Below are 15,744 nucleotides of genomic sequence, written 5' to 3'. Positions count from 1 at the left end.
TTTACTTGTATTTTTCAAACAGTATATCATTTATGTGTTTCCCATGCTCACAAGAGCAGTTTGTTTATGTGACACTTATCCCAAAAAGGCAGTTTTTGTAGCAATCATTATTATACCCCAATTATGTAACCATGGTTGTAGATCTTTAACATTTTCATACCATCAGCACCACCACCTCCATCACCATCACCACAGTAGCCATGTTGCGTGCATGTCCTTTATTTCTATCTCCAATAGCTTATTTAGGAGCTCAAGTTGTCCACTTTTCCCAGCCTCTCAAACTCGAGGGCTTCTCAATTTCTTAACAATTAATTCCCCCACAGCATGCATATTCCTTGTTAATTTTAACTTAGGCACACTCCCTTTTGAATTTCTAAGTTTCTTCCTTTCTACTGTCCCTGTGCTTTAATTTCCTCTTTCTTGGAGTTGAATGTGATGGGCCAGGCTCAGTCACATAAATTTTTTCCTCTTCATTCTGTGCGTCAGCCTGTAGGAAAGGTACTGTACTTTACACAACCTGTCCATAAATCATTTGGTATTAAATAGTTACAGTATGAAGTATCAATCTACATATAAATACTATGGTTTATGCATAAATGAAGTGGTATTGTGGTTAATTCAGTTACCAACAACATGCTGTAAAAGTGTACCCCACTTTTAATATATACAGCATCACACAACCATTATTGTACAGATTGATTTCACATATATTTTACAATGTTTGAATTTTATTTGCTTTGCAAAGCTCCATTTTTGTTCAAGCAGGAGTTTAATTGATCACTTGGTTGCAAGACTGAGTATTTTTCTAACAGGTGGTTTTGAATACTTTCACACTTCAGCTCCCTCTGCCAGAAGATACTTTGGAGAAAATTGATGATGGCTTTGAAAGGAAATGGAACTTCTCAAATTCCTTTGGATTTATTGATCATAAACGTGTTGCCATTGAATGCCCAGAGAACAGTGAAAGCATTTATTTTAATTATAAAGGACATCCCATCATTGTTCTAATGACCATAGTAGATGCCAGTTATTCGTTTACCTGTTACAGTGTGGGATGCCAATGGTGGAGTATTTAAATACATGTACTATGTTCGCCACCCCAAAACAATTTACAGGCAGAGAACTGTGCTTTCCATATGTTATGTTCACTGATGACATTTTCCCATTATTCCAGAACATAAGTACATCATTCTCTGTGGATCTGGGAAAAAGTTTTCCAATACTAGTATACATTATAGACACAGCAGGGCTCATTGCACTGTGGGAAAAGCATTCAGTTTAAAGATGTCTGCTTTTAGGACATTAAAAAAAACCAATGCAATTAAAAGTGGAAAATGTTATTTTATGTGACTATATTGTGTGTACTTGCACAACTGTCCATGAAAGCAACCAAATCTAGAAATATTTACACTCCTTTCAGGTCACTGGATACTGTGGATGCTAGTTCAGGAGAAGTAATTGCAGAATCATGGAGAAACATAACTTGTTCTGATATACTTCTTATGGCTGTACCAGGTACTCCAAAAAACCACCAATTGACGAAAAAAAAAAAAAATCAGAGTTGAAGTTTTAGAATATTTTATGACTGAAAGAAGATCAGTGCCCTTGTAACACAAGTATATTTCAAACTAATCATGAGTGTAATACAGATCTCATAAATATCTAAATCTGTGAACCTAAAATGTATTAAAGAAAATTTTACTATCTTATGCTTCATACTGTCTGCCTCATTTGTGGCATTGTATCTATCATGAGCAGTGGCTTATTTGTGTCCTTTAGAAGAGATAATGCCAGAAAAGCAAACCAATGTGATGTATAACTTTCTTCTGCCACACTTCCACTCTTCCCGTTTGGGAGTTTTCATATTCCTTGCAGAAATGAGAATGGAGACTTCCAGTTCCTCACCCCACTGCAAAGTCAAGACCATACTTGGTGGCATTCTGCCACAGAGTTTTATTCAAATAATCTTTCAATGGAGGGTTCCATAGCACTTCACTTTCCCTGAAATCTTCAATAAATTTGACTCTTTATAGAGTTAACAGACATTACTGCCACCAGTAAGTCCCTTGAAACACAAAAACGACTCGGACACAAATGTGAGCATCAGCTGATCACAGGTACCTGTTGTCTGCTAATAAGCACAAGAGATTATCACCTAAGACAGGAAGCAATGTGCTTTTATGCATGGCCACTGCTTTGAGGAAATTATGTGTGCAGAAATTGACATGTATACCTGTGCTGTTGGAAATGTAAGTGCATACACAAAGCTGAACAGCAAAAAGGCATACTTTTTTTTACTTCTCTAATATTATAGTATTACTTACTTTCAAACTTTACATACCTCTGATATGAGGATATTTGAACTATGAAGTGCAAGAAAAAATTAGAACTGTAAAATAGCCATTTTATTTCAGCAACATCCTCCCGCATTTCAGCAACTTATCAATGACAAGACATCTTCTGTTGAGAAAAACAGTATTCATACTTCGATCATTTTCCATTATTTGTATATTGAGAATGGAGAACAAGTTAAAGTAAACATGAACAAAGTGAAGTAACCATTAAGAATTCCATTAACAACTATCTTTAAACTGCTATAAGCCTTTTGTACTAACATTAACTTTGACTTAGTAAAATTGGTAGGAAAGCCATTACTTTCAAAAAAGCTGCTGTTTCCTCAGTTATGTTAAATAGCTGCTGTTTATCACCTATTGCTAGCTTAATATCTCTATGATGGCACTGAAGTGAAAGAGGTCTGATCAGACCTACTTTTCGAACTTATATCAATCTTAAATTATAGATAGTTCTTTGAAGCAGTAACTAATAACTTATGGTTTTAATTATACAGGTCTCAATTTCACACTTCATGGCACTTCATATCACAATATAGATCCCCTCCTCCCTCTGGATGCCACAAAAGAGTTGGATTATACACAGCAATTATTTTTCTGCCTTATACTGTGATTCTGTAGACCAAAATTTTACTGAAACTGTTTTTTGTTATCAGTGACAATATCATGGAGGAGTAATTATGCTAGGAAGTGGCTGTAAGATTGGTTCATTTGTACCTCATACACACAAAATACTGGCATATTAATATAATGTAATTGGATAGATAAAAAAAATCTACTCAACAAACAGTGGCAGGACAGCACACACTCAAAAATGTTTAACTTATGCAAGAATAGTTGAGGGGGAAGGAAGAAGGGCGAAGGAAAGGACTGGAAAGATTTGGAAAAGGGGTAAAGTTCAGAAAAGTCACTCAGAACCCCAGGTCAGGGGAGATTTACCGAACTAGATGAGAAGGAAAAACTGACTGTTGGGGACTGCACCAGACAAGATTTGAAAACCAGAGAGCTTAAAGGTGGAAGATAGGGTAATTTCCACAATAGAATTACTGCTAAAACATCATGCATGAGTTATTAACAGTAAAATGCAAAACAGATTCGCGTATTTAACAGAGACGGAGGGGAGAAAGCAAAAAATAGACAGGTTAGAAAATGAAAGATGTAGAAAACTAAAATGGAGTGGAGAAAGGAGTAGGTTCTGTGGAGAAATGCTGAGACAGAAGGCATTCATGTAAATTAAGGCCAGGTGGGTGGCAAGAACAAGGACATGTTGTAGCACCAGTTCAAACCTGTGGAGTTCTCAGAAACTGGTATCTAGGAGAAGAATCCAGGTGGCACGTGTGGTGGCAAAGGCACCAGGGTCATGACTGTCACATTGTAGAGCATGCTCTGCAGCAGGATATCATATGTTGGTAGTATACACACTCTGCCTATGACCATTCATCCTAACTGATAACTGGGTGGTAGTCATCCTGATGTAAAAGGCCTGACAGTGTTTACACAACAGCTGGTCTATGACAAAAGTCATTTCACAGGTGGTTCACTCTTTGATAGTATATGTTTTGCCATTTGCATATGTGTTCATATGTGTGTTAAATCTTATGGGACTTAACTGCTAAGGTCATCAGTCCCTAAGCTTACACACTACTTAACCTAAATCATCCTAAGGACAAACACACAGCCATGCCCGAGGGAGGACTCGAACCTCCGCCGGGACCAGCCACACAGTCCATGACTGCAGCGCCTAGACTGCTTGGCTAATCTCGCGTGGCTTGCCATTTGCAGGGCTGCTATAGTCGGTGGTAGGAGGGTGCACAGGGTAAGTCTTGCTATGTGGATGGTCACAGGGGTAGGAGCCATATGATAGGGATATGGGTGCAGAATGAGCATTGGGTCTGACAAAGATATTGGGGAGACTGAGAAGGTGATGAAAAGCTGTTCTAGGTGTTGTGGGCGAAATCTCTCATTTCAGGGCATGATTTTAGAATCTGAGGTGAGAATGGTGGTGTATTGCTGTAAAAAGTCTGCATATGAACAAATATGTCTGCCTCGAATGCCAAGCTGTATGGGAGGGAACATTTGACATGGAAAGGATGAAGGTGAAGGAAGAAGGATGAAAAGGGCTGATCAGTCCTTTTCATTCACCCTTTTTCCTTCCCCTTCAACTCTTCTGCCATGAAGGAGCCACTGGCTCCGAAAGCTTGCATAAGTTAAACCTTTTTGTGTGTGTGAGTTCTCCTGCCAATTCTTGGTGAGTAGATTTTCTTATCTATCCAATTACATGTCAAATACTGATTATTTTTGTAGCAATTTAACATAGCATAGATAAAAGCTGCCACAAACAGTTCATAGCCACATGTTTTTTATAATATCTTTCGTACTAAGATTAAGTTGATACGATGAAAATTTGGCATAACCCTCAAGCCCCAAAAGGTCTTTGTTAATCGGCCATTTACAAGCATCACAACAGCTTTAAAAAATTGACAACCAACAATAACTAGCAGCATTTGCAAACATCAGAGGGTTTCTATGCTTTCATGATGATGAAACATCAGGAAAATCATTAAACAAATGTCAGCTGATGAACTTGAGACTAAAATCAATGGGCAAAATTTGTCCTGAGCAGGTTCCTTCCACAAATTTATGTGAACCTCCCAGCTTCAAGAATCATTTGTCAGATCAACAACTGAATATGGATTATCACCTGTTCTCTAATAACAAAGTCATCAGACTCAGTGATCAAAAAAATCTAAAATCTGTGACTAACGCCTCTGTTTTTGATGCTTTCCTAAAAATCTTGCTGAAATGGCATCCTAAGAAGGAAAGGAAAGAATCAGAATGGCTTAGCCCTAGTAAAGGGGTGGAGTCCAGAATAACGTTTTCTTCCTGCACCTGAGACTACATTGCTATGCATCTATCATTGGTACGAATACAAAGCTGGACTGAATGTCATACATCAGTGGTTCATTTGGATGAAGCACAGCTCATGAAAAGGAAATATGTGGATATAAGTTATTATCCATTACATACTTTTAATCTGTGACATAGGTTGATAACTGCTCACATTACACTGGTGAATGAAATTTTCATCCTGAAAATTTAGAGTAATTGGCACATGCATAGTTGTGCAAATAATATTTCTTACATGGAACATCCATGAATGGGATAACAACAGTCAAACAGTTGTGACAGCCGGCACTGTCTATCTACACTGTAGAAGTCTGAAGTCCAAATGAAGTCACAAAATCACTTATTCTTCTTTGATTCAACTGTGACTTTTGTACCGATTTGCCTATAAACATAACTACACAGAGCATACATGCAAAACAAGGAAAATACAGTCACAGCAAATACTGCAGCAACAACATCCAGCAGAGCTAACTGCCACCAAGATAGGTCATGTGCAGCGACCTGCAGATGTACTGCACCCCGATGTCTCAACACATATTCTGTCCAGAAGACAGCACGCTCCAGTGGTGATTCTGGCTGGTCACGAAACTGTCGTGACAGTTCTGCTGCTCGATTTGCATACCTGCAATGTTACAAGTGATATATTTTTCTAGTGCTTTTGCTTAGATGCTCAGGGTGTAGTGTATGTTAGATGTCTTGTTACAGCAATCAGTAAAACAATTTTTTATATTATACTGATCAACCAGAACATTATGACCACTGACCATATATCAGTTTAACCCATCCAGGTGATAGCAGCATCACCTGGTGAGGAAAGATTGCTAGTCAGACACATGCACAGAGCATTTAGTATCAGTGAGCATGCTGTCAATGTCTAAAATGAGGAAGGCATACAATCTGAGTTTGACAGAGGGCAGATTGTGATGGCCTGGAGGCTTGGCATGAGCATTTCAGAAACTGCACTACTTGTTGGATGTGCGAGGAGTGCTGTGGTGTGTGTCTTCCACACATGGTGCAACCAAGGTGAAACCATGTCCAGATGTCTTGGGGTTGGGTGACCACCCTTCGTTACAGATGTCGGATGTTGTAGGCTGGGCAGACTAGTAAAACAGAACAGGCAGCAAACTGTGGTGGAACTAGCACCAGACTTTAAGCTGGGCAGCATACAAGTGTGTCTGAACACACAATGCACTGGACATGCCTATTGATGGGCTACCGCAGCTGACAACCCATGCTTGTACCAATATTAACACCACAACTTCAGTAATTACAACTGAAATGAGCACATCACCATTGGCACTGGACATTGGTGCAGTGGCAGAGCATTGCATGGTCTGATGAATCCTGATATCTTCTTCATCATGTCAATAGGAAGGCACAAATCCATCATCTTCCAGGGGATCGGCTCCTTGACACTTGTACTGTTGGTTGGACACAAGCTGGTGGCAGCTCCATTATGCTCTGGGGAACATTCACATGGGCATCCATGGTCTAGTGGAGCTTCTGCAAGGCACCATGACGGCGAAGGAGTATCATACGCTGGTTGCAGATCGTATACACCCCTTCATAACAATAATGTTTCCTGATGACAGCGGCATTTGTCAACAAGATAATGAGCCAAGTCACAAGGCCAGGAATGTGATGGAATGGTTCGAGGAACACAGTGGTGAGGAGTTCCAATTAATGTGCTGATCTCCCAAGTCGCCAGATCTGAACCTGATCAACACATCTGGGATGTGATTGACTGTGGCATCAGAGCTCATCAATCCCCCCCCCCCCCTCCCTCCTCCCAGTATTTATGGCAATTAGGTGACTTGTGTGTGCAGATGTGGTGCCAACTCCCTCCAGCGACCTACCAAGGCCTCATTGCTTCCATCCCACCACAAGTTGCAGCTGTTGCCCATGTCAAAGGTGGACATACTGGCTATTTGGTATGTGGTCATAATGTCCTAGCTGATCAGGGTATATAACAATAACAGAAATTACTGCATGGGAAAATACATAAAATAAGCAAAAAGAAACCATTTAACTATAGAGGACTGGCGCATGGCAAACAGAAATAAGGAACAGAAAACAATTAACATTAGCTTTCAAGCTCTTGCTCTTTTTCTAGTAAGATACACACATTCCCACAGACAACAAAACAGATTCCCAAATGTACTTACTTGTGGAGCAGTGAGAATGATTACTGTTATTGAAAGTTATTGAAAGTAGTTGCTCAGGTAGATGGAGGTGAGGAGAGGGGATATCAGGATAGTCTGAGGCACGTCTTTCATCAGATGACTTAGTGGTTGCAAAACAAGATGAAAAGAGTTCATAAAGTACAGCATATAAGGGAGAGAGAGAAGGAGAGAGGGAGGAAAAAAGGGGAGAGGAAGGTGCTGGTGAAGGGGGAGAGTAAGGGAGAGGGGTGGAAAAAAGTGTGAATGGATGGGGTGGAATGGGGGAGAGAGAGGGAGAGAGAGAGACCCCCTTCTCACTTTTGTTCACACCACTCCTTCCCCACTCAGGTCATGTACTGCCTTGCTGCCTTCTCTGACCACTCTTTCTCCTCCCCCCCCCTCCCCATGTGAACTCATTATCTCTCCCTCCTCTCTCTCTCTCTCTCTCTCTCTCTCTCTCCCCCCCCCCCCTCTCCTTCTTCCCCCTTTTTTCCAATGCCCTCCCCATTTCCTCCACCTCTCTCCGTTTCTCCTTTCCTCTACCAGTCACTCTCTTCAACACTACATTCCTCTCCTTTCCTCCACTATCCCTCTCTCTATCCCCTGTAAGCTCTAGCTTCTGAAGTCCTTTCATCTTGTGCAGCCATTAAGTCATCTGGCCAATGATTTGTCTCACATGATCCTGCTACCTTCTCCTAGCCTCATTCATTCTTCCCTACCACCTCCCAACCTCCATCTACTGGGGCCACTACTTTTAATAATTGATATTCATTAATAATTCTCACTGCTACTGTGAGTATGTATGTTTGGGTGCCTGTCTGTCATTTGACAGAATACATCACAAAATTTAAACCAATAAATAAATTAAGGCTAAAAGTTTAATTCGTAGAAACATGAACTTTGTTACAGGAGTCACACTGAGAGCTAATATGCAATGGAAGCATGTGGCATTTGCCTCAACTCAAAATAAATTGGTTTCTTTTACAGCATTAAATAATTGAAAAGCTCCAACTGATGTGCACACACCATTTCTGAGAATAGCCTCATCCGACTTGTAAGAGCAAGGACTTTCACACACAGAGTCTAATTCAGTCAAATGGAGGCAGTGTATGGCTTTGTTAGAAACTACACAATGACTGCTAATCTGAGTCTTTTAAAGATGTATATTAATTACTTTGTCTTATCTTGTTATTATATTGGAACATTTATTTTGAAGAATTTCAAGAAAGCTATCATCTTCTACATCTGCTTAAAAATATTGGAAGTTCTCCTTCATGGTGAGCTCTATGGGACATATTGGATGAGTCTGTGAGCAAGTGAGAGTGTTTATATTTTCCAACATGGATAACAATGCCATAATGTATCTGAAAATGATTTTTGTTGATTGTCATGCAGGTTACCACTACATACGCTGACACATGTTCTGAAAAGACCTCACCTAAATGTATGTTTAATGAACCTACCAATATTAGGTGTTTGTACCATGTGTCAATTGATAACAATTTCACTTACCTGTCAACATGATGAGAATTAGCTATTAACTTGAACTATTTTGAACAGAATTTCATGATAAACTGGTCAATATGTACATTCTACTCCAACTGATTGTCTGGGTGGATACTGAATATAAACCAAGAAATGTCATGATCCAAGTATACATTTCTGGGTAACTCATGCCTCTGCTAGAAAGCAGGACAGAATGGGTTGAAACTTCTTGGCAAATTAAAACTGTGTGCCGGACCGAGACTCAAACTCAGTTTTAATATGCCAGGCACACAGTTTTAATTTGCCAGGAAGTTTCATATCAGCACACACTCCACTGTATAGTGAAAATTTCATTCTAGAATGGGTTGAAATCTGAAGCAGAGGAGTCTTTGGCAACACTATGAATATATATCAGAAAGGTAGACTCCCAAAAGGAGGTAGGAGTGTTTATAGTAATAAAACAACAAGTGGAAAGCACAACAGCACACTTTGAAGTATAAAAATAAACAGAAAAAAGTGGCAGTGTGCAAAAAAAGTGTGCGATGTAAAATATAAGAAATGCATAGTTCCGCAGAGTAACTACATAATAAAAAAATAGGAGAGAGAGAGAGAGAGAGAGACAGAGAACAAGCTTGTGTCAATTTCTTGTAGTTGCAAAGACAGAATGAAAATACCTTCAAGAATTGTACAGCAACTATGGGCAATACAGTCACACAAATAAGGAATTTAAAGCAAAAACATTAGCTCCCACGAAGTCCAAAATGAATTACATTGTGTACTAATACTGACAATAATAACCAGGGCCAGTGGATGTTAAATAATAGTTGGATGTTTTCACCAACTACCATATTCAGGAGCATTTGTCATAGAGTCATTCAGAAAAGCCTAATCTTAATAGTATGGAAATACCCCACAAATTTTGTAGCAGTAGGGGATGACTGTAACCTGCACAGTACTGACTAGAAAAACTATGAATGTATAATTGGCAATAAGGATAAATCACCTTGCAAAATAAAACTGACTGCATTGTTTAACAGACTATGTTTAACAACTAGTTCAAAAAAATCCACATCAGAAAGAAATGTTGTGTGTGTGTGTGTGTGTGTGTGTGTGAGAGAGAGAGAGAGAGAGAGAAAGAGAGAGAGAGAGAGAGATAGAGATTTGTGATGATAATGATGCTATTACTGGTCACCAAAGGCAGTAAGGTCATCAAGACTGCTAGGAGAGAATGTGTATTTGGATTAACTGAATAGAGAGTCACTAACAAATAATTAAAGGACAAAATGAGAACATTTAGATCACATATGACAAACACAGACCAATATTGTGGTTAAAGTAGAAAAAATAGTCTAGATAAATATGTACCAAGTAAAGTAATCAAAAACAATAATGATGGGTCTTGGTTTAATGGTATCATTTGAGGAATTTTGCAGAAACAGATTGCACTCTTGCTACAGGAAAACTAATAAAGAAAACTTAATAGCAACTTGTGCAACAATAAGAGGACCTATACTAATATGTGGAACCTATATCAATTTTCAGTCATATCTTTGCAAAAGATCCTTCAGACAATTCTAAAAACTTGCATATGATGGATACTGACATAAGCACACCCAGTATTGAAAAACAATTAAGACTGCTTAAAGTGAACAAGGCACCAGGCTCCAACTGAATTCCACTCATATTTTGGGCTGATTATGTTTCAGAATCAGCCCTTTTCTTGGGTCAATAATCTCATGCATAAAAATAGTTTCTTGGGCTTGTAAAGAGCATAAGCCACTACTGTTTACAAAAAGGGTAAAATATCAGAGGCACAGAATTATAGAAGAATATTGATGACATGTATGAATTGCAGGATTCTAAAGCATATCCTAAGCTCAAACATGATGATGTTTTTTGAGAAAATCAAGCTTCTACCAAAGACTCAGCATGGATTCAGCAAACATCACTCATGTGAAACACAACTTGCTTAGTTCATACAAAAAAATCTTGCAAACTGTAGACGCAAGTGAGCAATTAAGTTCTGTCTTTCTGTATTTGTAAAAAGGCATTCAACACTAACACATTTCAACTGCTAACCAAAATATTGTCATGTCAAAACCACAAGACAATCCTGTGTGCTTCAATATGATGTCTTCTTCAAGGAACTTTGCTATTTCTGGAACTTTGGCAGTTAGCACAGCATTGGTGACAACACACTGGGTGAGACAATCAGTGAAGACTATTTTCTATCGATTGCCGTTTGTCAATTTTAGGGACCTCACCAAGATGTCGATTCTAATTTAGAGGAATGGCACTGCTGCTGGTGGGATTGGTAGCAGATGCTCCAAAGTTAATTATGGTACTTGCATCCATTATTGGCCGTGACTCACCTAGCATCTAACAGATTGGTAGAGACATGCAGTTATACATTCATCTGATTCTGTCTAGAATCCCAGTTGACCAGATGTTGGAACATTGTAGACATGCTGCAGGTGACCAGGTGTTGGAACATTGTAGATATACTGGAGGATGGCTGGCAGTATATGAACTGAGATGACTAGCAACCATTTCCTCCCCACTGGATCACAGTTCCTCTTGTACAATGCTCCCTTTATTAAGTGGAATTCTCCTTTGGTTTGTTCCTCTTCCTTCATGGCTTCTATGGTTTTCAGCATTGTTGCATCTTCCCTCTGTTCAGCAGCAATGCCATTTAAAACAATAGTGATAGAGTTCTTCCACATTGCTGTGTCCCATGAAGGGATCCCTAGAAAGGCAATCGGCATCCTTGTGTTCATATCCCCTATTGTATACTACTGTGGCATCATACTCCTAAAGTCTAAGTTCCCATCTCACCAACTGATCTGACAGATCCTTCAGGCCAGTCAGATGGCATAGAGAATGGTAGTCCATCACAACAGTGAATGGTTTGCCAAGTAAATGTAGCTGGAAATTATTGATGGTTCAAACAACTGTAGGGCACTTTTTCTCAGTTGTAGGTGGAGTAGTTCATCTCTGACTTGGAGAGAACTCTGGAAGCATAAGCTACCACCTTCCTGAATATGCAGTACAACTGCACCTAACCCATAACTGTAATGTCAGTGTGAAGTTCTGTCCCCGGACTCTTGTCAAAAAGTACTATGACTGTAGAAGATGTTAGTGTCTTGTTGAGGAGAAGGAAAGATCTTTCTTGCACCTCATTTCTGGAAAATTTGGCATTTCCCTGGAGAAGTTCTTGCAAGGGATATACTTTGGTACAAAGTTCTTTATGGATTGCTGGTTATGCAAGCACATTCCAAGAAAACTTCTCACAGCATAAATGTATTTAGGAGTCAGAAAATCTGTGACTGCTACCGTTTTCTCTGGATTGGGATAGATTCCATCACCATTCTTTTTCACTAGAACACCTCAAGATTTTTATTTATGGTGTGGTGAAGAGCCACTTTTTCAGTTTCCGATGTAGGCCTGCAGTCTGAACACACTTCAACTGGGCCTTGAGGTTCTTCAAATGTCTTCGATGAAATGACAATGTCATCCAGATAGCAAAGAGACAGCTACCACTTAAGGAATCTAAGTAGGTTGCCCATCAAACATCTGAAAGAGCTAGGAACATTACACAGGTGAAATGGCATAGCTTTGAGTTCATAGAGGCCATCAGGGTTTATGCAGGTGGGCTTTTCCTGATCATCAACCTCAATTTACCAGTAAGGCTACTGCATGGTTGAGAAATGCTCTTCTCCTTTCAAGCAGTCACCGCAGGAGAGGACCAAGAATATTGTGAACATTCAATTATGTCACCTTGTAGCATCTCATCCACTTCTTCCCAGATTATCCATCGTTCAGCCAGTGATATTATATATGAGGAAATTAGAATTATATTAATACCTTCAGTTGCTGACAAGCGTTGATATACATCAATGGGGACAGGTGAAAATGTGTGCTCCGACCGGGACTCGAACCCGGGAACTCCTGCTTACATGGCAGATGCTCTATCCATCTGAGCCACTGAGGGCACAGAGGATAGTGCGACTGCAGGGCCTATCTCACACACGCCTCCTGTGAGACCCACAATCTCACCTTGTATGTCCACATACTACATTCGTAGTGTCTCACCCCAACACACTCATTACTCGTGGAAGACATTCTTACCAAGTCCCGTAAGAGTTCGGGGAATATGTGTGCATCAGCACAGAAGAAGGAGGTCATGGCTGGTATTGCTAGAACTATATACTTATATGGATGTGGTGTCTGTTCTTTCGGACATGTCTGAAAGAACAGACACCATATCCATATAAGTATATTATATATGAGTGTTGGCTAATTGGTGGATGATTCCCAGTAGTGATATGGTGTTGTACTATGGGCTGCCTTTTCTCCACTCTGCATTTGAAAGCATCTGGAAACTGACACAGAATGGCTGTCACTTGTTGACGTTGTTCCTCGATCAGGCCAGATCTTTCCTACGTTGTTTGTAGTGATATAGGAGCACAGTTCTTCATCAGTTACACTAACCTACCCTTTCTGGACTGGTACAGCTGTTCCTACACACATACCTTTAGGCACAAATTGTCACTGTTAGTGACAATTAGCATTCTAAAGTTCTCCTCAACCCATACAGTACCTATTACCATTGCTGGCATGTAGAATCCTTTTGGGACCTCGGGTAGCTTTCTGCAGTTGACAAAAGCTTCACAGTTTAATTGAGCTTGATGTTGGTAGGATAATGTCTTCAGTGGCAAACAACCATCCAGAGCGATCTTAGTTATGTGTGCTGGTTGGAACAGCTTTATCAATCTGGAGATCTGACCTTCCACAGTCTATGACTCCTTGTGATGCCTGCAAGAAGTCCCATCCATGAATAACATTACGAATAGATCCAGTTAAAATGATAAATTTGTAGTGCTGTGTTTTGCCATACATAGTTATTCTTGCATTAGATGTTCTTGTTGACTGGGTGTATTTCCCATTTGTGACTTCAAGCGCAATTGCTTTTGTATTATGGAACAAAGCCTTCTTTAGTTGATGAGAATAAGCATCCACTATTGCAGAAATGAAAGCCCAAGTGGACTACTGCCTGGACAGGTTGGCTATTGATGATGACATCATTGATATTTCCTGACATCTTGATGACTGTCAGAGAATTTTCATCTGTGGTGCCCCATCTCCACAAATAGTAATCTCACTTAGTTTTCTTGAAGTCGACAGCTAAGTGTACTGTGACAGAGAATGTCTAAGGTGTGTCGGTTGATACCTGGCAAAACAGTAGTCATTGAAAACTCACATGCTTTCTCTTCAGTAGTGTGCATGTATCCAGGGTGCCTACAGTGGAAACACAGCAGTGTTGTTGTCCTCTACCCTCCAAATGACTGTTGTTCTGTGGGGCATTGCACTTGGTGGAGGAATTGGTTGGCTCCTGCTATGGTCAGATTCCAGGTTGTCATTTGATGGTTGCAGCATTAATTCTGAGTTGACTCAAGTCCCTTCTTCATGGCATGTTTGACTAGAGGCAGAGATTGATGTTAACAACTGATGCACCTCCTCTTCAATATTCTCTACCACCTCCTGATATATGGGGTGAAAAGTCATGGCTGCTGTCTCTTGTGTACTCAGTTTGAGATTTCTGACTGTCATACACTGCTTTATCTCTGCTCTTACTATCTGGCATAGAGACTCATGGTGGTCTCCCACAACTGCCACAAGGGCCCATCACTTGACATCCCTTGACAAGGGACCTTGTACAAGTCTTGTGGGGCCCCTTTCATAAAAGGCGAGATTTTGTCAGCTTCCAACAAGCTACAATTCATGATTTGGTACAGCACCAAAACATTCTTTAAGTACAATGTTTCATTTACCGATGATGCTGAATTCTGTTATTCAATTGTTCATGTGTTAAGTAGACTTGTTGACTGTTGCCAAATGATTTCTTCGGATCTGCCTCGAATTTGTTCCAGCTATTGACCTTCTCTTTATTGTTCTCAAACCACTGCTGGGCTGTGCCATCTAAGTAAAAGTACACATTTTCCAAACACATCAAGTCATTCTATCTATTATTTGGTGACACAGTCAAGGCACTCAGCCATTTTGTTGGGTCCTGACCTGCATCTCTCGAAAATAGTGATGGATGCCTGATGCATAGCTGACTTCTTGTAGGTTTGGAATCTTCTGTCTCCAGAACACACATATCTTAGGAACAATGTACTACTTGTATTCCAGTTTCTGTCTTATAAGCAATGACTTGCTTTGCCTAACTGGATCCATGGTGATGTCAACATTTCGAAGTACACAGCATTTCCACCAAACAATGTCGCCTCAAAACCACAATCAAGTCCAAATCTGAAGGCAGGGTCATCAATGAAGTACAACACTTGGAAATGGAAACACATTTATTACCAACACCATCACAGAACCAGAACAGAAGTGATATCCTGGTCAGAGATTGCAGGTAGTTATACAAACTTTAAATATTCCAGAGTGCTGATATTTATACAAACATCAAATGTTCCAAAATATACAAATATTAGGTACTTCAAGTACCTTCCAGAAACGATAAATACTAAATAAAAATTAATTGCTGATGGTTGGGTTTGAACACGCAACCCACAGCATAACAGCCAGTGATGCTAAGCAGAATGCCACATGCACCTCAGCTCAGAGAAATATAATCTTACAAAGTACCATTGCAGACATGTGATTGGCTGAATGAATATTTAATAGAATCCAGAACATTATACTGGACAGCAAATGTTCATGGAAGCATAATAAGACCTCTGATAGTCCTAACATACATAAATAATGTATCAGGTAGGATCAGAAGCACTATAAGATTGTTTTCTAATGAAACTGTCGTCTGTCGGAAAGAA

General features: G+C 39.8%; 1 protein-coding gene across 1 annotated transcript in view; it reads right to left on the bottom strand.

Moving 5' to 3' along the window:
• Window positions 1–5,413: 5,413 nt before the first annotated feature.
• LOC126455645 (UDP-glycosyltransferase UGT5-like) overlaps window positions 5,414–15,744 on the bottom strand; it is an 87,074-nt gene continuing 76,743 nt past the window's right edge. Inside the window, exon 6 of the mRNA XM_050091414.1 lies at window positions 5,414–5,880. Coding sequence (XP_049947371.1) covers window positions 5,595–5,880 — 286 coding nt within the window. The 3' untranslated portion in view covers window positions 5,414–5,594. The remainder of the gene's footprint in view (window positions 5,881–15,744) is intronic.

Source organism: Schistocerca serialis, chromosome 1 (genome assembly GCF_023864345.2).
Source record: "Schistocerca serialis cubense isolate TAMUIC-IGC-003099 chromosome 1, iqSchSeri2.2, whole genome shotgun sequence".
NCBI lineage: Eukaryota > Metazoa > Arthropoda > Insecta > Orthoptera > Acrididae > Schistocerca > Schistocerca serialis.
The sequence above is the reverse complement of the archived record's forward strand: the minus strand, read 5'-3'. Positions and strand labels throughout refer to the sequence as shown.